The following is a 22,136-nucleotide window of genomic DNA, read 5'->3' as shown; positions in this document are numbered from 1 at the left end:
CACAACTTCTTTGCCACATCTTTCTTTCTTTTTTTCAACTCTTCTCTTCCTAAATTAGACTGTTCTACTATTAATCTTCTGATGTGTCAAAAATCTATGCAGGAAGTTAAAACTTTTCTCTGTACTTTGTCAAAAATACTGAAAATTTCAGGTCAGCTTCAATATTCTTGATCTGACTCATGTAGAAGTTTAAGGATTTGGTTTTATCAAGCCCACAAGTTTTGAGCAAGAAGGTTTAGAAAGAAAACAAACTTTATCTTGAGCCATCAAAGAATTAATTTTTAAAATCACCTCATATTTAGGTTCAAAGATGTTTCAAATATACCTTAACTTCAGCGAAGTGTTTAACTACCATCAGCTTACCAAGTCAATCAAAATGGTGAAACTATTTTAAGGCACCCAAACTTTGGACGTGACTCATGAATAGACCTTTCTCGAAATAAACATGGTTGAAAATAAGTAGCAGCACAAAGACAACAGACAAATCCACATAAATGGGGATAGTGCCACTACCATCAAACTCTTCCATGGAGTCAAGTTATTAGCCAATGGTAGGAAAGTTGGGGACCATGAATTCATGGTTAAGCCGAGTGTGACTGGCATTTCAAAATTGGTCTTTCGGTCGGATATGGTAAGAAGAATGTGAATAGCCAGTGATTACAATCATTTTCATTAAGCTGAAAGCCCCTATTTAAGAAAAGAAAAAAAAAAAAAACAACTTCAAAATGGTGATAACTCGGAATCAGCAAGACCCGTGAAATTTTGATCATCATCTTAGTTCATATCAACATGATCTTAGCACTCAAGTATTGGCATGATCATCTAATTAGCTTTGTTGACTCCACCTCACTAATCCATCATCCCTCCCTTCCCAGTGGGCTTAAACAGCCACTGTGTATTTGATGAAGCTAAGGTCATGGTTCACCTTTAAAGGAGCAGGAGTTGGTGAGCCAATAAACCTCCAACACTGTTTCATTCTTATTACCTTATCTAAAATTGAGGATAACAACAACCCCATAAGAAAAAGAATATATCATGTTTCTTTCCTTTGTCTTCACCATGCCACCAGCTGGTGGCACAAACCTCTCTTTAATTTATCCTCTTACATTTTTACCATATTGCTTGGTTTCATGTATGCCTTCCCTATTTTTCTAAGATCACCTTTTCATAGTAGAAAAGGGGGAAAAGAGAGATTTTTTGTTATAATAATATCCAAGATAATTATTTGGTACTTTATTTTTTTTGCATAAAAAAGAAGTAATTTTTTTGTCACAGTTTATCTTATGTCTTTATATTGTTTAATCATTAGGCCTTTTTTTTTCTTCCTTTTTATAGAGGAGAGGGTCTGGACAAAAATTGTTGGGTAAGATTTTAAGCCTCCAAAGGACAACCTAATGGAGTCCAGTCAACAATGTTGGTAGAGATGGAAGATCTTGAATATGATTGTTGATGCTAACGGGTGTTATATCTTGATTGGGAAGGATTACAAGAATCTTCTTTTGAGTCTATAGTACAAATTCACTAGCCAATCAATGTTGAGAAAATTTGTTATCAGAATCAGACAAAGAATCAATCGGAGATGTTGCACCAAAAGGGCCTAAGGGGTACTAACCATTGACGATTGGTTGGCTTCCAGAATGGAAGAGTATTTGATTCGTTACTTGCTCTTGAAAAAAGTTTATGGCCATTTTGAGAGCTGGTGGTATAGATTTAAAGCAAGCACATATTAAACAAACACACCATAAAAAATTCACAATCCAAGACCTTCCACGTTGGTGCCCTCATCACAAAAAGCTATAGTCTCTCTCTCTCTCTCTCTCTCTCTCTCTCTCTCTCTCTCTCTCTCTATATATATATATATATATATATATGTATATATTATAGTCATGCTACATGCTAAATGGCATAGAGAAGGACGTGTGTCCCAAATGGCCGAACGTGTTGGGAACATGGCTAGCTTTGAATGTGCCTCAGAAATGGTTGAAACCAATGGAGATGAGACTTGAGTTGAGAGCTAGGCGATCCCAACTAAAACTAATATTGATTAGGAATCAAAATAAAGCAGGATAAGCATTCTGTAGTAAATGGTGTCTATTTTGAGTGATGCAATAATGAAAACAGTTGCCATGCCATTCCATACCGAACTATAGCACAGATATTTGTCCTATATATTACAAACCTTGGCGAAAAGTTTGGGGGAAAAATAGGGGAGATAACGATTGATAAATTTGCAGGCATGGAATTCAAAAAGAAATAGACAGAACAAATATCAATATCATTTAAAAGATTACAATTCCACTATGTATGGGAAGTGCAAACTCCTCTGGAATAACAATTAACGCCATGATAATGAAAATCTAAGCTTCTGATATTAGCAACACATGGCCGACTCTTATTTGATAAGTTCAAATTAATGAGAAACAATCATGACAAATATTATAACAAGGTGATGAGAACAATTTTAATCTAGTTGTTCGGCATAATGTCCAGAAGATTACAGTCAAATTAGATGAATCAAGCATATATTGACAGTCGGTGTATCATGAACTAGGCAAAATCATAGAGGACAACATCAAAGAAAAAGAAATCCAAAGAAACATCACTTCTCGTCGTCCACCTTTGGCGCCTTGTCCTCATCCTGCTTCTGCTCGGACTAAAAGGGGAGCATAATATCAGAAATCATTGAAAACAAATTTTGTTATAGAAAGCATATATTATAATTAGAAATCAGACCTAAAAGTTTATGTTACAAAACTCATTTGATGGGAAAATTATATTGAAAACCCTAATTTTGAATCCAGTGGTAAGACTACACAATTGACGATAGCCCTACCACCATAAACTCCAACTCTAGTTCAAACGCAATTTAATCCCAGGTCTTTAATACAACTATGAACCACCAAAAGTGCAAACCCTATTCCAATCCCAGTTATAAGTCATTTTATCCTACCACTGAGTTTGATGAGCTTACCTCAGACTGGCTTTGCATGGAAGCAAGCACTTCCCTAACTGAAGGATCATTTGGATCTACCCCAGGAAGCTGCAGAAGCAATTGTTTACCATATGATCTTTCCTAACACAGAACTCAGTTGTAAGGACGAAAACTATAAAGAGAAACTGCAGCAGACATACCGATGCAAGGATGGAGGATACAAACGACTGATCTGGCAACAACTTACTAATATCTGCCTGACTAGATGAATCATTTGTACTGTCTTGCACAGATAATTGAAGAGCTGCAAGAATTGGAAATATAGGAAATTAAATCAGCATACATGGCGAAAGAAAAATAATCTGGACATATCCAGAGGCTATACTTACATCATCAAGTTTCTGAGACAAACAAAAACTAATTTTTATGGATGATGTAACTTGCATATCAAGGTACAAATAGTATAAAGTTTTTACTTGTAGGAATCTATTGGGGGCATTTGATGGTCAAAAGGGCATGGTGGTTTCTTTCCTCATTAGAAGTCATCAAACAACCAGGAGTAATTCAGACATTTGTGCTGACCTAACATGTCAGGGGCCTGACATACTTAGTGCCACATCAACTCGACTGTATCTTTATTATCCCTCGATGGTCCCCTATCTCTCATCTATAAATATGAAGGTCCAGGCATCATTAAGACAAGTTCAAGCTACTCCTAATTCTCCTTATTATTCTTTCTCAAACTTCACTCATTTTGATTTGTATGTCGGAATGCAAATGTAGAGAACACTCACTGCCTTTGCCTTTAACCATCCTTCTCTTTTATCTTTCCAGGAATGCCCTGAGATCAGAGATCGGCACAAACATTTAGCACGCCAAGTAGGGGACCTTTTTCACTCACTAGCCAAGCACGAAACAATGCCACCTAGGAAAAGAACTTTAAAAGAAGGAGAGACCGCCATCCTAGTTGGGATGGAAACGCACAATAGCCAACACTCAGACCGACTTGCCCCACCACAAACTGGCCCAAACATGGAACAATTCCAGGCTTTGACCGAGCAGATACATGCCCTCAAACAAATGCTGCAAACCATAACTCCACCACAAGTTTCAAAATTGTTTGACCTAATCACCCATGGCCAAGGAACCACAATAAGACAGCCAAGTTATGAAGAGATGGAAGCTTCCTTGCCCTCAAAGGAAGAGGAATACAATACCCCAGTCCGCCACTACCCCAATCACAATTCGACACATGCTATGACTCAAAAATCCAAACAGACAAACCTCAAACCCCAACCAAATAAGAACCTAGAAACTTCGAGGCAAGCCATAGAGAAAGAGTTGAAAACAAAAGCAGTGGCATTCGAGGATGAGCTTAAATTTATTGAGACTTCACTTTTTACTGAAGAGATCAACAGAGCCATGCCTCCCAAAGGCTTCAAAATGCCAACCTTAGAAACCTACAGCGGTACTTCTGACCCATTTGAAACTTTATAAAATTAACATGATGATGTAAGGTGCAGACAAAGCTTTAATGTGTAAGAGCTTTACTACCACTTTAAAGGGCACAACTTGATCTTTGTACAACAGCTTGGAACCAAGGTCAATTATAATGTTCAAAGAACTTAGCGACTCATTTTTGTCTCAATTTGTAAGTGGCTGAAAAATGAAAAAGACAACTTTGACTTTGATGTCGATCCACCAGGGTTGCAATGAATTTCTAAAGAGCTATGTTACATGTTTTAATGCGAAAGTTCTGCAAGTAAAAGACCTATAGCAAATGGCCACTGTAACCACTGTAATAAGTTGACTCAATGACAGAGTACCACCTAACGTTGACCTTGTCACTAAAGCTACCTAAGACTCTGGATGACGTCCTACTTGTAGTTGAAAAATATATAAATGTTGAAGCTACAATGAGAAACAACTTAGGTGAGAAAGGCTCATCCTCCTCCTCGGTCATAAGAAAAGCAAGGATTTGTATGATCCTCCTTTAAGGGGGAAATAACATAAGGCTAGAAACTCTAGTGGAGAAAGAAAATACACCGCACTGAATACTGATGCAAATTGAAAGAAATCCCAAGCTTAGATAGTCGAAGCCACTGAGACAAAACACAAAAAGGGATCCGACTAAAAGATGTGCCTTTCATATGGACATAGACCATAACACTGAAGACTGCGTTGAACTAAAAAATGAAATCGAAACTCTAATAAAGAGAGGTCAATTAAAGAGGTTTGTATAGCAATAAAGACAAGGTCAACCTAAAACGGACTACAACTGAAAAAAAACCCACCAAATGTGGGTAAGGAAGGCTAGAAAATGGAAGAAAGAAAGTCCGAGGATATAAGCCAAGACAATAAGAAGCTCGAATTGATAATAACAGGCCGATCGCTAAAGTGATTAATATAATTATTGGATGAAGCTCAACCTCGACCAAATGAAAGTTCAATCCAAGCATGATCATGATCATAGGCACTTTGGCAAAGAAAGAAAACAACTGAAAAGACGAACCGATCTCATTTCGTTCGAAAGATTTGGAAGGAATCTAGCACCCATATAATGATGCTATAGTAATCATAGCTGTAATATGCAACTATGTAGTCAAGATAATCCTGTTCGATAATTGGAGCTTGACCGACGTCATGCACTACGACACTATGAAGAAAATGAGAATTGGTGAAGACCAGTTGTAGCTGATCACCACAACATTAGTGGGATTTGGAAATGAGTAGGTTCCAATGAAAGAAACCATAAAGCTGTCGATCTATTTAGGGATAGAACCAAGGACTATCACCTTGGTCATAGAATTTATAGTTGTGGATGTTCTATCTGCATACAATATAATATTACGCTGACCTAGCCAATCTGTTATACAACTCATGGGCTCAACTCTCTACCTAAAAGTAAAATTCCTAACACTCAATTGGGTTGGAGAGGTTAGGAGAGACTAGTCCATGACACGAAAATATTATGTAACAATAATTAAAAAGGAGGACTGGGAAACAAATTGACAATTCGGCTGAAACCAAGAGCACTAAGGAAAGGCAAATAGTGAAAACAGAGAAAAATCAGGAAACCATAAGCAAAAACATACAACATAAGACCAACTTGACAGAAGCATGCTCTTAAGCCACTTTGAGCTCTTAACCTCCAACAAAAAGACATCTTTTGTTCTATTTTTTGAATTTTTGAAGTAACTTTAAAAACAACCAAGCTCTTAAGCCAGCATAAACAATTACATGTCATTTGGACCAAACTAATACTCCAGCCAAAATATAGCTTGAAATGAAAAATACGTAACAATTCAACCATGCATTTTAGCAAGTCACCAATAACATACTAATAATAAAATCAGGATCTGTCTTCGCAGGAAATAGTTCTGACCTAACTGAACAAAAAGAGATAATTAACCAAACATTGGACTCGGATGAAAACCAACCTAAGCCAACCAAGGATCTCATAGCTATACCTTTCTAGGATAACGTCCCTGAAAAACACATGCAGATCGAAACTAAATTTCAGCACAAGGATCAGTTAATTCAACTTTTGAGAAATAATGCCAACCTGTTCACCTGCACACCATCCGATATGCCTGAAATTGATACCGAGGTGATGGTCCATATGCTGTATACTACTCTTGATGTAAAACCAATTCGGCAAAAAAAGAGAACTTTTGCCCTGGAAAGGCAAAGGGCTATCAAGGATGAGGTCGACAAATTACTACAAATAGGTTTTATTAGAGAGGTCTATTACCCTAAATGGATAACCAATGTGGTTATGATAAAAAAGCATAACGAAAAATGGAAGATGTCTATTGACTTTACTGACTTGAACAATGCATGCCCAAAAGACAGCTTTCCCTTCCCTAACATAGATCGATTAGTGGATGATAGTGCCAAACATGACCTTCTTAGCTTTATGGATGCTTACTCTGGTTACAATCAAATCAAAATGCTAAAGGACGATGAGAAAAAGACAACTTTTATTACCGAGAAAAGCCTTTATTGTTACAAAGTGATGCCTTTCGGATTGAAAAACGCAATGGTGAGCTACCAGAGGTTGGTTAACAAGGTGTTTAAAAACCAGATCAACTACAACATGTAAGTATATATGGATGATATGTTAGTCGAAAGCAAAAGCTTGACCAAGCACTTGGAAGATCTCAGAGAGAGTTTTAACACCCTAAAAAAGTATAATATGAGGCTTAACCCGAGCAAATTTGCTTTTGGGGTCACGTTGGGTAAGTTCTTCAATTACATTATTAATAAGAGGAGATAGAGGCAAACCCAAAAAAAGTTCATGCAATCCTAAACATGAAGGCACTGACCTCATTAAAATAAGTACAAAGACTAATTGGAATAATAACTGCCTTAAGCCGATTCATGGTCAAGTCTGCAGAACAATGTCTACAATTTTTCAAAATTTCATAAACATTTCTGACTTTAGGTGGACCCCTCAGTGCCAAAAAGCTTTTGAAGAACTCAAAAAGTTCTTATCCTCTCCACCTATCCTATCTAAGCCAAGACCCGATGAAATCTTTTACTTATACATGGCCATTACGGACCAAGCTATTAGCTCGATCTTGGTTTGAGAAGAAGAGGGGAAGCAAACACCAATTTATTTTGTGAGTAAAGTATTAATAGGGCTAGAAATTAACTACAGTGGTATAGAAAAATTAGCTTATGCGATTGTCACTTCGGCCAGAAAACTCAGGCCATATTTCCAAGCCCATGTAATCCATGTATTGACCGATCAACCACTGAGACAAGTTTTACAAAAGCTGAAAATGTCAAAGAAGTTAATCAAGTAGGCAGTAGAGCTTAATGAGTTTGACCTGCACATATTACCCAAGTCGGCCTTGAAATCTCAAGTGCTAGTGCACTTCCTCGTAGAACTTACTTTGGTCCACATTGAAAGACAACTCGAGAAAAATGAAGAAACCCTGGATCAAGAAAGTTGAAAGCTTTTTTGTTGATGAATCGGCCACAAACCACAATGAAAAAGCCGGCTTCATTCTAATTAGCCTGGAAGAACTACAATATCCATACACTTTGAGATTGAAGTTCAAGACATCTAACAATGAGATGAAATATTAGGCATTGATAGCTGGTTTAAGATTGGCAACCAAGCTGAATATTCAATATATAACCTATATAGTGACTTTCAATTAGTGGTCAGCTAAATAAATGGGGAGTTTAGAGCTCGGGAAGAAAGAATTCAAAAATATCTGGATAAAGCACTTGACCTGGTCACTGATTTTACAAAGGTTGAGGTAAAAAAGATACCAAAGTCCGAAAATTTGTTAGCAAATTCCTTATTTAAGTTGGCTTTAGAAATGACGACAGAAAACTTAGACCAAGCCCTGGTAAAAGAACTGGTGCACAAAAGCACCGAAAAAGAGTTCATAGAGTAGATCATAGAAAAAGAAACTTGGATGACACTAATCAAAACATATTTGACCATGGGAACGCTACCCAAAAATAGGATCTGAGCTAAAGCATTGATTAGGTAAGCCCCTCAATACACAATAAAGGAAAAATTATACAGAGGATCTTTTAGCCTGCCTTATCTAAAATGTGCTGATGAGGAAGAAGCAGACTACGTCTTGCGAGAAATCCACAAAGGAATATGTGAAAATCACCTCGAACTTCGGCCATTAGCCTACAAAGTGCTTAGGCAGGGCGACTATTGCCTCACCATCAGAAGGGATGCAATTGAACTAGTTAAGAGATGCAATAAATGTCAAAGGTTTGCTAATGTGCAAATCTTCCCTCGACCGAGCTCACTCCTCTCATCAGCCTGAAACCTTAATGCAATAGGGAATGAATGTCCTTAGACCATTCACCCTAGCCATGGGTCAAAGGAAATTTGTTCTAGTAGCAGTAGACTACTTCACGACATGGCTCGAAGATAAGGCCTTGGCCATTAAGACAGAAGCCTAAGTCGAGAAATTTGTATGGAAGAATATAGTTTGTAGATTCAGCCTACCTTGATCCATAATAATGGATAATAACAAAAAATTCGAAAACAATAGGTTCAAGGAATGGTGTTCAAACCTTCACATAGACTTGAGATTCACATCGGTTGCCCACCTTAGTCCAATGGATAGGCCGAAGCAGCGAACAAGACATAATTAGAAGCCCTGAAAAAGAGACTAGACAAAGTAAAGGGTACTATGTGCCTTGAGGATGACCACTAAGGTATCAACAAACGAAAACCCATTCCACCTGGCATTTGGAATGGAAAACATGGTACCTATTGATATCAACCTTTTGAGCTTAAGGGTCAAATTAGGGTCAGAAGAAGGAAATGAGGAAGAACTAAGTGCCGACCTAGACCTCGTAAAAAAATATAGACGTAGCCCTAACACGGATAACAGCTTATCAACAAAATGTGTCTAGCTATTATAACATAAGGGATCGACGTACGAACATTGGGAAAGGTGACCTAGTGCTTAGAAAAGTTGAACCCTCAGGAGTATATGATCAAAGTGACAAACTAGCCTTAACCTGGGAAGGACTATATCTAGTTAAAGAGATCATCTATGATGCGACTTACAAGCTACAAAATATGAATGGCAACATCATTCCCAATAAATGGAATGCGAATAACTTAAAGGTCTATTACCAATAGCTCAGACTAAATCAAGCTCACACTTGTACCTGAATATAAAAATCAAATTACGCTCATCATGACGCTTACGCTTACACTAAGTTCATACCCTAACCAATCTAACAAAATCCATCCTGGAACTTAGGTTGATTCTCCAATTAATTTAATTCGAGATATTCCTAAGCGACTAGGTAAATCCTTAGCCCACTTAACCCGACTTAATCGAATTAACTTCAACCAAATCAAACAGCAAATCAAACTTGTTACCATAAATCCATAGAACTCGTGTGATCGTAATTAATTGAGCTTAAACTTCTACGAATAAAGAAAAAATAATAATGAAACTGAACTGAAACTTAAACTTAAACTAAACTGAACAATATATATGTGATTTTTTGTTGGTATGATCGGTACAAAAGTTGTCAGCAAAGGGCTTGTCAACAAGAGATTCCTATTTGAGGTCACCATAAAAACCGACCTAATACATCAGCATTTCTAAAACAAAAAATTTTACAAAAAGCTAAAAAAGAAAAGAAAATTGTGTCAGCAACATCAGTTGCAACAATGGCACCCTCATCAGCAAGAGCATCAGCAACGGCTTCAACCTCTGCAACCTCATCCACCTTGTACTCGACCCCCAAAGCTACCTTGAGTTCGGCATCCATGGATACAGCATCGTCTTGTTCCTCTTCTTCCTCGGGTTCACATGGAGAGGGCCTCGATCTAATATTATTGATATCAATATCGGAGAGACCGAGGTTAAGGTCAAAAAATTTGAATTGTACCTCATCCTTGGCCAGATCAAAGGCCCTGAGTACATTGACCCTAGAGATCTCCACTTGGAGCTAAAGGAATTCGTTGGAAGCCTTGAAGTCCTTAACAACTTTCTTTTTCAGATCTTCCTTCTCTTTCTCTTTGACCTCCAACTCAAACCTCAGCCTCGCTATCTCAGCCTGAGCATCATTAAGCTTGAGGTTGGTCTGCTCCCTTATAGAATTGGCCAAGGCTTTCTCAATCAGGATGGGCTCCAACTTCATTATCAGCTCGTCAATTCTCTTCCTCTGCTTAGCCTGTTTTTTATAGGATGCATTAAGGCTGAACCTAACATTGCCTAAAGCATCCGAGCTTTCCTTATGCTCCTCAATCAGGGTAGCCACATCCTTATCAACTTTGAATAGATGGGCTATAGCAAAAAAGGCATGGTGGAGGGCCTGCTGATGTTGTCTAGAGGCTAAGGTGAAAGCTTCTATTTAACTATATAAAATGAACTTGACTTAATAAAATGAAAAACAATAAAATAGCTGAGCTGGAGTCAAGTAGTACTAACCAAAGGAAGGGACCGCGATCTTATAGAACCTTCTTGCCACGTCGAGATTCTCGGTGAGGTCGTTGGCGGGAGTATACTCCAACCTTGTACAATTCCTCTCCGAGCTAGGCCTTAACACCCTTGCTTCGGGATTCTTCAAGGTGGAAGTGAAGACCTCCACCCTCAATTTTTTAGCAGGAAGAGGTGTTACGGAGAGCTCCTGATGAGTTGTGGACTGCGTTTTTTGGATTGTAAGGGAGTGCTAAGCCGAGGGGTTGATGACCTTGTCCCTTACGCAAAAGGGAGCCCCAAGCTGATTTTTTTTGTTCTGGGCCTATTTGGGCCTGGGTGCATGCTAAAATAAGGAGAAGTTGAAGTCTTCGCTGACAGATATCTCTGTAAAATTGAGCTAACAGTTAGATAAAAACCAAGTCAAAATAAAATCCTACAAGATTCCCTCAAACCTACCCTAGTACTTTGTCTCATTTATTACTTCGAAGGAGGTCAGCCCGTGGGCATCAATGACGAACTCCCCCTTACAGGTGTACTCTATTATTTTGTCCCGATCTAATAAATCTAGGACGAAGAGAGCTATTGGTATATACATAAAAACACCAGGCCCATTTATTATCTCTTATGCTTGAACCTTGGCAGCAGCCCCGACCTCGATCTCACTATATTTACCTCTTGCTTTTGGACGCAAAGGAACAATAGCTTCCATTCTTTTATAAAGTTCAGGCAATCGGCAAATAATTTTTTATTGGGCCGAGCTGTTATGTTATACTACCTCTTATCGTTGGGGTACTTTTTAATGAAAAAAAATTCCCTGAATAGAGGGAGAGTGGAAAGAACATTTAGATGTTGACAAAGAATGATAAAGCCTACTACATACTGTTAAATTGTAATAACTAAAAACTGAAACAAATAAATAATGAAGTGAAAACTTAAGACCGACCACGAATGAATCCCAATATATATAGAGCCGATGTGGTTGTAGTTTATCAGTGACTCGATCTGAAGAGTTCGGCATTAATATGCTATACCTCTCTTTGGGAAAATGGAAAGTCATCTCCAGAGCACGAACATGATAAGTTGAACACATGTTAGGACAGTCCTAAAGATTAGCCATGCCCTTTAGTTCCCTCATCACGTCCTTGGGGATAATATCGAGGTCACAAGGAGTATATACAGGAACCTTGACCAACTCATCTTGCTCCGTAGGATTTCCCTCCTCGTCGTCACTTTCCCCAACCGAGGTACTCCTTTCCCCGTGTTCTTCCTCAAAACCCCCTCATTGTCAAAATCTTCACCGCCAAAAGACTGACTCCTAAGCATACCAAAGACATAATTGAAAGTACGTACAGAAGAAAGCAGAGAAAACAAGTGATAAAAAGAATAACCCTAAGACTAGAAAGCTTTTAAAATCAAGAAATTTAGATCAGACGAAAAGCAAAGAAAGTATAAAGGTGAAAATAAAAGCCTAACAGCCCTTTATATAGCCACTCCTTAGATCAAATGAATGGCACAAACTATGCCGCGTGTCAGAGCGAAGATGGGAAGACGTCTTTTCATCTTCCCTATTTAAATTTTCCTGTTCAAACTACCTCTTTCCTCATTTAATGCCATCAAACTGGCCAAACCAGATGGATCCTAGGTCAGACCAGCCAAACCAGACGACTCCACCGGACAGACTAAATGTTAGGTTCGTCGTCAAAGTTCAAAATAGAGACTCGAATCCAAACTCTTGAAATAAAACACAAAGTCTCACGTCAACCAGATAAACTCCAACACTAATATCGGATCACCTCGAACAATTAACCCCTTGGCGACCTTAAAGCTGGTTATGCACTTAACTCAAGACATACGTGCAAGATCAGACCCCCCACAAGGTTGGACCATCACTTAATGCTAATTGTCTTCCAATGCCGACCTCCACTGTGACATCAGCTGCAAAGATTCAAATTCCATGTCATCCTCCTTTACTTATCTGGCCTGCATAGAATGTATTGACCGCACATCTAACAATCTAATATTCAGATTGCTTAAGGGGGGACAGAATGTTAAGGGCATTTGATGGTTAAAAGGATATAGTATTCCTCATTAGAAGCCTTCTACAGATAGCCAAGGGTAATTCCGACATTTGTGCCGATCTAACTTGACATACTCAGTGCCACATCAACTCAACCGTATCTTTATTGTCCCCCAATGGTCCCATATCTTTCATCTATAAATATAAAATGTCTAGGCATTATTAAGGCAAGTTCAACCTACTCCTAATTCTCCTCACTACTCTTCTTCCAACCTCACTCATTCTAACTTGTGCGTCGAAATGCAAACGCAGGGAACACTCCCTGCCTTTGTCTCTAACCGTCTTTCTCTTCTATCTTTCCAAGAATGCCCTAAGATCGGAGCTTGGCACAAACAAAATCATTCAAAAACTTAAGTGACCCAAGGACACCGTTTGGTCATCATTAACCATCAACTGCAACCAGCTAAATAAATAAATAAATTGGAAAATTTCCTAACACCTATCTAACTTTTTTTTTTTCCACATAGCAAGGAAATAGGTGTTACAGATTGCTACTTCTCCTGCTACCAGTAATAAGAAATGAATCAGCTGTACTTACCTAATGCCAGCTCTGGATCATCAGCAGCTGCATCTGACAAAAATGTATCCTGTAAATCATGGCTAGAGGCAGGCTCATCCATAGACATTGCAAGAGCCTGCAGTAGTAAAGCATTGTCATCATCCTGCAAACAACTCAAGGTCAGATGTGTCTCAACATGAAAGAATATGTAAGGCCCAACCATGTTTTTCATGAAACAATTGTCCTGCTTGAACAGCGATCCTATCAAACCAAGTAATAATGAGACACAAAAGTGATACTAGCCTTTTACAAATATCTGCCAAAGGATCACTAACCATTTAACATTAGACCACCAACATCAAAAAAGAAAAGATAAATTAAATGGGAAGCTAATCATACTAACTGATAAATCATTTCTCTTATTTTCAGCTTCTGAAGTTCCCCCATTGGCATGTTCAGTCATTGTTGCATCCCGTGAACTAGATTGTTCTTCCCCACCCTTTTCTTGTTTAGATGCCTCCTCTGCTGCTTTTTTAGCAGCCGCTTCTTGCCTGGCCCTCTCCTCTTCCATTGAAACTCTCAAAGCAAGGGCCAATTCAGGATCAAGGTTGGGATCCACAACAAACTCAAAACCAGAGATGCCACTAGCTGCAACTGCTGCTGCCGCAGCTGCAAAACCACTTCCACCTTCCCCGTCCCCAGTGAAGATGGGAGTGCTGCCAATGATACAAGAAATATCCAGCTTCAGCAATAAAATCACAATTATGAAAGACATTAACACGCAGGAAAGAGAAAACACCCAAACCACTAACCTTAGAAGTACATCACATCGGAGAGAGCATTAGGACCAGCAGGAACATGAATAATGTGACTGGTATCATTATTGTTAACTGCAACAAGAAGCGCTTCCAGCTTCTCTGTCTTCCCTTCATCATCTTCACCAAAATTTATAATATCAAGACCTACACTATTCTTTTTCAACTTCCTTCCGATCATCTCCAATGACTTCTTGTCATGTTTGATAGGACTGCAAGCATCATAACGCATCAGAACCACAAACATAGAAAAGAAAGCATTGCCCAATTAACAGACGAGCAATAACAAAAACACACCTTCCAGCAAAGACAATAATCCTTTGCTGCTGCTTTTTATTTTGGCGATGCTTAAGTGCTAACTGAGCCACTTGAATCCCAGCTGCCAAGTTCATTTCACCACCTATTTCTAAGCCTAAATTAGGATAAACAAAAGTTCCAAATTTAGCATCTTTTAAAATATGATACAACGTTAAGAGAATTAGAATCTAAGCCTAAAGCAAGTTAAGAAACGAACCGTGCATGCAAGCTAAGATTTTGCCAAGATTAGGAGTGACCAAAACACGAACCCCTTTTCCTGCCATTGTTAAAATCCCCACTGTATTCTCTGGATTGGACTGTCAAATCAAAACCTCCAATCAAAATCAAAGCTTTAGCATTTCCCAAAATCAACTAAACCCTAAAATGAACGTGCAATGAAAAACACATCACGTTTTTTAAAAAATTCAAATTCTTTTCTTTTATTTTCAATGAAAGAAAGATAAAATATTTTTTTTCTTTTTTTTTATCCCGTTTACCTGAGTTTTAGCTCAGCAAATAAGATTAACAGCATCAGCTTGAGCTTGAAATCTAGAAGGAGAGTAATCACCGTTTCGCATCCACTCCGAATTATCAATACAGATCATTGTTGCCTGTTAAGTGTACAAAATAATTAGGATCAAAACAATTGAATTGTGAGGAAATTGAAAACCATAGAATTAGAAGAAGAAATGGGAATTGAGATTTTGCTTTACCTCAAGCACCATGGTTAAACGATGGCAAAGAGAAACGAAGGATAGAGAGACAGAGAAGAATTTGGGCGGCTCAAGCTTAATGGTTTACTTGAACTTGGAGTAGACTGATTACTGATTACTGATTACTGATTTTAAAAACGACGAAGTTTTGATTTGAACAACAGCTGCCTTGTAAAGTTACGCTGTGAAAAAAAAATAAAAAGAGCTTTAAGCCAATGAAACATTGCCACGAGTAAGAAAAAAAAGTAGGTCCTACGGAACTGACGACGTCGTTCATTTAAATGCAACTGAAAGTGAAGTACTAAAGGTGTTTATAAATCGGTCGGTAACGCTACTAAATTAATAATTTATATATTTATTTAGATTTAATTTGATCTAATATTATAAATTTTAAAATTTTTTAAAGTTTGATTTAAATTAAAAAATAAATTTTAAATTTATTTATTAAACATAATTTATAAAATAAAAATTAAATAAAATATAAAAATTAAAATTTACATATATTTTTATATAATTATAATATTTTAATTATATATATTATTCAAATATAATCGAATTAGATTCAAATTTTAATTTTTTTATTAAAGATTTAAGATTCGACTTAAAATTTAAATGAATCTATAAATTATATTCGAATTTGTTTAATAGACTGTAATTTTTTATTTAAATTTTTTTAAAATTTAAATAAATCTTTGAATTTAGATAAATAATTCGATTTTTAAATAAATTTAGAAAGGAGTAGAACTATTTTTTAAATGTTTCAAAAAAAAAAATTTATTGGATTTTAGTTTTGTTTGAGAGGGAAAATGAAAACAAGAATGCACAATGGGAAAATTGTTTAGAAGAAAGGAGCAGAAGTAAGTTTTTGATTCTTGTACTTTTTTTTTTTTGCTAAATACTTGCATTCTTATTTATTTTACCTTAACATAATATTTTTTTTATAAAAAAAACAGTACGACGATAAAAAAAAAGTTGTATGTGTTGAATAATTGTATTTACATGATCGACAGAAATAAATATCTGAATCAAAACTAGTGATAATGCGAGAGATTGAAAGAAATGTTACACCTTTGATATATAGCCCCCTAGATTAAGGTTTACAACCAGCCTGAAGTAGTTATAGTCTGAATTTCTAGTTTACAACTCTAACAGGACACAAACAAGATTATTGCACTTGGAAGTTTTGATCTTTTTTTTTTCCTTCAACCTGAAGAACTAAAATAACGTCGAGGTTCAATGAAACGAATTTCATCTTCAACATCAGATTTGTCATCATTGTCATGGGCATCCATATCATAATTAGAGCAGTAATCCTCAAGGTAAAAGCTGAGTGGAGCCTTCAACTTCTTCTTGCCTCTAGGTGATGACGATTCGTGTATCGATTTCTCTGTTGGAGTCCGGTGAACTGTGCTGCTTGAGGCTAAGCTGTAGGCTTTATTCATGTCAGTTCCCATTGAGTCTAAGGATGAGGTTGAGCGGGATTCCCTGAGTAGTGCAACTGAGGAACCTTGCTTTTCCTTCACTCTTCTTTTCCATTTGGATAGTGAATCCCTCACATTTTCAGAAACTACAGCTTTTTTGAACCTTGAACCCATCTACAAGCATAAAAACCAATGTCTGAGGGAGGGAGGGCGGGAGAGAGATGAACAAGAAGAAACATCAATGATCTAACCTGTGTAACTATAACATAGAGTGGGAATGTAATAAAGCTACACCAGCACTGGGAGATAATACTGCATAAACCAGCCATCAAATTCAATATGAGATTCTAGTGGTTGGAGTCAAACAAATTGTTGATGGAAAAGCAGAGAATCAACACTTCGAAAAAATTTAGGACCAAAATCAATACCATGTTATAATGTCACAGTGATATTTTTATCATACCCGAATGCCAAACGAGTCATGAGGAAGCCTTTATTCTCCATGAAGCAAGAAGGATCCTTGATTTCCCACTGAAAGAAGAACTCAGAATCAGCACCATAAATGGCTAGCAGAAATTACTAGTATCATAAGCCACAAAATCAGAAAAGCCTGTCTTGCTCTACCTATATTTTTCTGTAACCGAACAGAATAAAGCAGAAGATAATGAGTGTTTCATCAAAATTTCACACAAGTGTTCTTTTTGTTTTTTTCTAAGTTCAAATTTAAGAAAGTGCTATTTTGCGACTAATAACATTAGAAAAATAATTCAATCATGAATTTCCATAACTTGTCTATTTGTAGCTGGATAAAGTCCCAGAACACAAAGCTAGGATATTGAAAAGCCATTCTGCAGCCTGATACTCAAAATTTTCTCTATGAAATGGGTTGAAAAATCTGCCAGCAGTATGATTACAGATTCACTTTCGTAGAATATTTCTGAACTACATCTAAAGATATGCTCTATATGTCAAATGAGCGTAACGACATAAATCTTACCAGTGACCAAAGGAATGAAGCCATCTCAAAAGCATTCTGCGAGAGAAATGTATGTTAATAGATAAACTCAATTCAACAATGCAATTGAAAGCCACATAAAATGTTATGATCACTTCACTTACTTGAAATGAAATAAGTTGTATCAACAATAAAATAAACCTGGGTCTCCCAAACCAAAAGAGTTCATCCCTCAGGTTAAACTGATGAAAACCATCCAATGGATTGTGCTCCATGATTTCAACAGCTAATTTTACCACCACACGGTGCAGTTTTGTACCAATTACCAGTATCAACTTTTATGTACGTCAACAATATGGAAGAACAAGAAAAATGAAGAAAATCAGCAAAGTGTAAGTTGTGACTTGTTAGTCTATATAATAGTTAGAATCCCAATGCAATGATGAAGACGTACAATGGCCGGAAGGAACGAAAGCCAAAAGTAAATATTGGTTCCTGACAAAAGAATATCAATCCTTTAGGAGTTGAATTCAGGACAATATCAAGCAAGAAATATTTATAGTGATTAATGCGAAAGGGATGCATGTATGCATGAACAGAATTGCAATGTTTCTGAAGCCATTACAATAAATGGTCAATTACAGAAGCAGCTAGCTGTTAGCATATAAACAAAAAGTGGAAATTAGAGAAGTGTAATTTAGTTGAGGTCTAATTCAATTTCAGTTAATGTCTCAAGGAGCCATTCAATTTCCATGGATGTCCAAAAAACCTCAATGGACAGGAAAATTATCCTCATGACAATTTCATTTTACCGGTTTTAGCTTCAAAAAGTCTGAGAAACTTAAAAGCACAACTGTAGGCAGCTAAAATGGTGTCTTAGCCTACATGCATCAGCAGAGAGCAAACACCACAACAGCTTAGGCTAAGCTAATATATTGGGTGGCTGCTTGATGTGGAACCTGCAAAGTATATCTAACCTGTATATGTATTAGTTTGTCAGAAAACACAGAAAATTACCATGGAAATCAAGAAAGACACATAGTATGCAATAAATCCAGAAGGGCACACTGCAAAAGAAATCAAAATATAACCAAATCAATCAGCTGCTATAGAAGGAGAAAAACCAATATGAATCACACTTCTATTTTATGTAGAACTATTACTATAGCAGTCATAAGGACACTATCTTAATTTCTTGACATAAGGTTAATTCCATAACTTCAAAATAGTTACCGATGCACATAACACAGTAGATACAGTACCTAATGCCAACAATATCGCGAAATTCTTCTTCCATGCTTCGAACCATATAATTGTGGAAATCATACGTCAAAGGAAGTTGATGAGTCTAAGAAGAATACAAATAAAATGGACATTAGTAATTCACTATCCAAATCTAACCATATGCTAATCTCTTCACACTCAATTGGCAAAGTAAATATTTTAAGACAAAACAAAAGTATAGTTTTCCAAGAACAATTATCTGAAACTTTAGAGCTAAATATTTTTCTTTATTAGAGTCCTTCAAACTCCTGTGTGTTCTCCTTTAGATGCATCATCCCGGGAGCCCCCCCTCCTTAAAAGAAAGGAATCCTAAGACGTGAAGATAAAGTTTACAACCGTGGCATATAAAATAGAAAGTTAAATAATATATGCTCACACATCAAGAGATCTAAGGAACAAAACCTCCAGTTGAACCTAATGGACATACAGTAATGAAGCCCAAGCGCAAAGCCATATAGTCAGCTTGGTTTATAGAACTCCAGAATTGGCGGCTGAAGCAAAGCTGCATGATAATATATATTTTGAGTTCAAAATCACGTTAAAGTAAAATGGTACAAAAGGGTGCAGGAATTACAAGAAATAAAAAGGTGGAAAAGAACATTCTTTGAAGCTAAATTTAGTTAGAGGTAATCTGGAGAGATGATCTTGCAAGCACATATCTCTAAGCAACATCATCAAAATAGAAACAAAATTGAAGATAGACGTGGCATAGAGCCAGCAACGTCAAGAAGTATCAAAAGAGTTCATTATATTGACAACAAGAACTGCACATTTTCAATTGCTTTATTCATCTTACAGAGAAATATCAGTCAAGGCTAGGCAATTCTGACATATCTATATCTTGAAACCTCCACTATATCCCGTAAAAAAGAAGGAAAAAAAGGGGCTTTTGTATATTATAATGAAAACCTATAGCAAGTGTGCCAGGTAAAAGATGCAAGATCTCAAGAAGGGATACCATCCAAACAAGAACTCTGTGTTGGCTCCATGGATGGGAGACATGGTGAAAAATAAAAGTAGTTAGTCGCCTCATTTTCAAACCAACTGGTCCAGCTTGTGAGGAATCTAGATTTAAAAGGATAATGTAGTATGGATGAGATTGATACTCTATAAGAATGAAAAGAATCAAAGTCTAGCACGAACTAGAAACGTTTGCACCTTGTAAATGTTGAATAGCCATAGTCTTGGCTTGATTCTCCCACGTTCTCCAGCTATAAATCTGCAAAAACTAGGCTGTAAACTTAGTGCTTTCTTAGCAAATATTAAGACCAAAATTAAGGTGCATATTGGGATTTGTATCATTAAGGAGATGCATCAACCTTAATCATCGCCAATGCGATGGCAATAAAGCTGTAAGAAACATGGGTGACTCCAAGCACAAATATGAAATTGTGAAGCTGCTCGAGGCTTTCATGTGAAGCAAAAGAATCCTTACCCTGGAAAGAAAATTACAGATTGTGAAGAACTCCTTGAAACTGTAAATTTAAAGTGATATTCAATGGACAAAAGATTTAACAGGGTATGAAAACAGAATAATAAAACGTATTACTTAGCAAACAAAGCATCAAAGTGTCCAAGCATCTCACAATTTAAAGCAAATGGCAGGAAGTGAGGGTACCTCAGGACAATAGCCATTCCACCTGGTAGTCTGTTGCGCTCTGGAAACCGTGTTGTTCAAGTATTTCGAACTTGAAACAATCATGTGTTCTGACATTAATCGATCACCAACCTTTGCGCAAGGATAGAACTGGCTATTCAAGCTCGATGATTTGACGCAAATTTTGGCGAAAAATGCAATCCAATGACCCATCAACAACGAGAGAACCCCGAAGAGCATCAATTCTGCTCACAGATAAGATTGATATAATGAGGCCAAAATAATTCTGCTTGTCACAACTCACAACAAAGACTTCAACAAAATCAATCTCAAACCAATTTTACCATCTTTAATCTTCTCCAAGGCTGCTAGCAGAGATTTTCGCTTAGTCTTGTCCAACCACTATAAATTGAAAAAAGATGGAGATGCAAATACATTAAAAACATTCAAGCATGGAGGCTGGAGGCTTCAGATTCATGAGAGATCAGAGAATAAAAAACAGGTGACATTGCCTTTACCTCCCCAAACTTTTTCAAAGAGTGATGAACCAGGAAACCAAAAAAAACCATTAAAGTGACCACAGTAGCAACAGCCCAAGTTGGGGTTTCTTCCAAGGATTTCCCTTCTCTGAACTCTCCGCTCTCCATTGCTATCCCCAAAAAAGCTAATCAAATTCTGCTTTCAGGGCATTGAGTATATGGACCAACAGACCTGAAGCAGACATGGAAAAACAAGACTCAAATCGCCTTTTCAATTAATAGCAGAGATTTGCTGGTGGGGTTATGGTTGTGCCATAAAATTGTGACCAATCCAGCTGAAGTGAATTTAAGAACACATGCATTGGTCGTTGAACTTGTTTACAAGCCTGTTCAACGGCTTGGGCCCCAGCAACCGAGATCGTCACCAGTTAGGATTTGAACATTTGGAAAGTGCAGCGTTGTCTTTTCATTAATAGCATTTTCTAATAGAAGTTTGAGTCTTTTACATGTCAGGACTCATGATCAATGCATAAGCATTTCCAAATATCATAAAAAAATTGGAAATCGTGATTTGGACCCTTTTTTTGCACAGATTCAGAAAGTATTCACTTCATTTTATGATGTTTTCGGACTGCCATGACCATGTGTATTGATGGCACGTTCTAATTCTATTGAGCAAAAGAGAAAGACGAGATTGAAAATTATTAAAAATAGAAAAGCATCATGATTTCCATACTAGTTTTATGATATCAATATAACGTAAAAACTTTCAGGGAATCAGACCCAAAAAAATAGACATTACAGGAAATATTCTTTTGTGAAACAGTGCTCAGTTACATTCTTAAGATGGGCAGTCTTTGTTTCATACTGACTACTACATTTGTTTATATTTGATTCGAATGTAGACCGTCAGTATTTTTATCTATACTTAGTTGTTTTGCTGATCATGAAATCATCCTATGATAATTAGATGGATTGCTGATTGATTTAAACCGATCATGCTCATAAAGTGGCTTAATTCACCACACAAGCCTTACCCTCACAAATGTCTCTTGAATTTTGACACAATCGCAAAAAAAAAAAAAAAAAGGGGAAGGGAAATTCAACTATATTCATTATTGCACCCGAGCATTTAT

The 22,136-nt window shown here is 37.0% G+C and overlaps 3 protein-coding genes across 14 annotated transcripts; all 3 read right to left on the bottom strand.

Moving 5' to 3' along the window:
* Positions 1-2,239: 2,239 nt before the first annotated feature.
* Positions 2,240-15,368, bottom strand: LOC111300108 (26S proteasome non-ATPase regulatory subunit 4 homolog). 12 transcript variants are annotated; one of them, XM_089748024.1, is made up of 10 exons: positions 15,265-15,368; positions 15,049-15,162; positions 14,769-14,930; positions 14,552-14,666; positions 14,252-14,466; positions 13,843-14,155; positions 13,479-13,602; positions 3,133-3,236; positions 2,972-3,040; positions 2,348-2,653 (listed from the first exon to the last, which is right to left on the bottom strand). In XM_089748024.1, the coding sequence occupies exons 6-10, from the start codon at positions 14,008-14,010 to the stop codon at positions 2,600-2,602; spliced, it is 519 nt and encodes a 172-aa protein (XP_089604150.1). In that variant the 5' UTR covers positions 14,011-14,155; positions 14,252-14,466; positions 14,552-14,666; positions 14,769-14,930; positions 15,049-15,162; positions 15,265-15,368; the 3' UTR covers positions 2,348-2,599. The 12 variants fall into 12 exon arrangements, 7 of the variants coding, with proteins under 7 accessions (XP_089604154.1, XP_089604150.1, XP_089604151.1 ...); XM_089748025.1 differs by having other exon boundaries at positions 14,769-14,883; XM_089748027.1 differs by having other exon boundaries at positions 13,839-14,155; positions 14,769-14,868.
* LOC149513899 (26S proteasome non-ATPase regulatory subunit 4 homolog) lies at positions 14,019-15,276 on the bottom strand. The gene is made up of 6 exons (XM_089748162.1): positions 15,265-15,276; positions 15,079-15,162; positions 14,769-14,868; positions 14,552-14,666; positions 14,263-14,466; positions 14,019-14,181 (listed from the first exon to the last, which is right to left on the bottom strand). Exons 1-6 carry the CDS (start codon positions 15,274-15,276, stop codon positions 14,019-14,021), a joined length of 678 nt encoding a protein of 225 aa, XP_089604288.1.
* An 860-nt stretch (positions 15,369-16,228) lies between the features above and the next one.
* Positions 16,229-22,039, bottom strand: LOC111300107 (MLO-like protein 4). The gene is made up of 15 exons (XM_022895732.2): positions 21,040-22,039; positions 20,866-20,923; positions 20,543-20,766; positions 20,244-20,360; positions 20,083-20,143; positions 19,883-19,989; positions 19,352-19,426; positions 18,903-18,988; positions 18,658-18,707; positions 18,095-18,135; positions 17,805-17,975; positions 17,683-17,718; positions 17,149-17,216; positions 16,937-16,997; positions 16,229-16,859 (listed from the first exon to the last, which is right to left on the bottom strand). The coding sequence occupies exons 1-15, from the start codon at positions 21,166-21,168 to the stop codon at positions 16,467-16,469; spliced, it is 1,677 nt and encodes a 558-aa protein (XP_022751467.2). The 5' UTR covers positions 21,169-22,039; the 3' UTR covers positions 16,229-16,466.
* Positions 22,040-22,136: the final 97 nt, after the last annotated feature.

Source organism: Durio zibethinus, chromosome 18, assembly GCF_047325235.1.
Source record: "Durio zibethinus cultivar Kanyao isolate XHJ-2024 chromosome 18, ASM4732523v1, whole genome shotgun sequence".
NCBI lineage: Eukaryota > Viridiplantae > Streptophyta > Magnoliopsida > Malvales > Malvaceae > Durio > Durio zibethinus.
This window is presented reverse-complemented; position numbering and strand designations above follow the sequence as displayed.

Bases quoted from the DNA above. Each gene is read 5' to 3' on its own strand.
- LOC111300108 (XM_089748024.1), bottom strand. From the start codon at position 14,010: ATGGAAGAGGAGAGGGCCAGGCAAGAAGCGGCTGCTAAAAAAGCAGCA. The intron at 13,603-13,842 runs GTTAGTATGATT...AGTTGTTTGCAG, and splicing joins ATAAGAGAAATGATTTATCA to GATGATGACAATGCTTTACT. The intron at 3,237-13,478 runs GTAAGTACAGCT...CAATTCTTGCAG, and splicing joins TGATCCAGAGCTGGCATTAG to CTCTTCAATTATCTGTGCAA.
- LOC149513899 (XM_089748162.1), bottom strand. The intron at 14,869-15,078 runs GTTAATCTTATT...TTGATTTGACAG, and splicing joins TTCAAGCTCAAGCTGATGCT to TCCAATCCAGAGAATACAGT. The intron at 14,467-14,551 runs GTGTGTTTTTGT...TGATGCTTGCAG, and splicing joins ATTATTGTCTTTGCTGGAAG to TCCTATCAAACATGACAAGA.
- LOC111300107 (XM_022895732.2), bottom strand. From the start codon at position 21,168: ATGGAGAGCGGAGAGTTCAGAGAAGGGAAATCCTTGGAAGAAACCCCA. The intron at 19,990-20,082 runs GTGCAAACGTTT...TTTTAAATCTAG, and splicing joins GGCTATTCAACATTTACAAG to ATTCCTCACAAGCTGGACCA. The intron at 17,976-18,094 runs GTACGTCTTCAT...CGTACATAAAAG, and splicing joins TTTCGTTCCTTCCGGCCATT to TTGATACTGGTAATTGGTAC.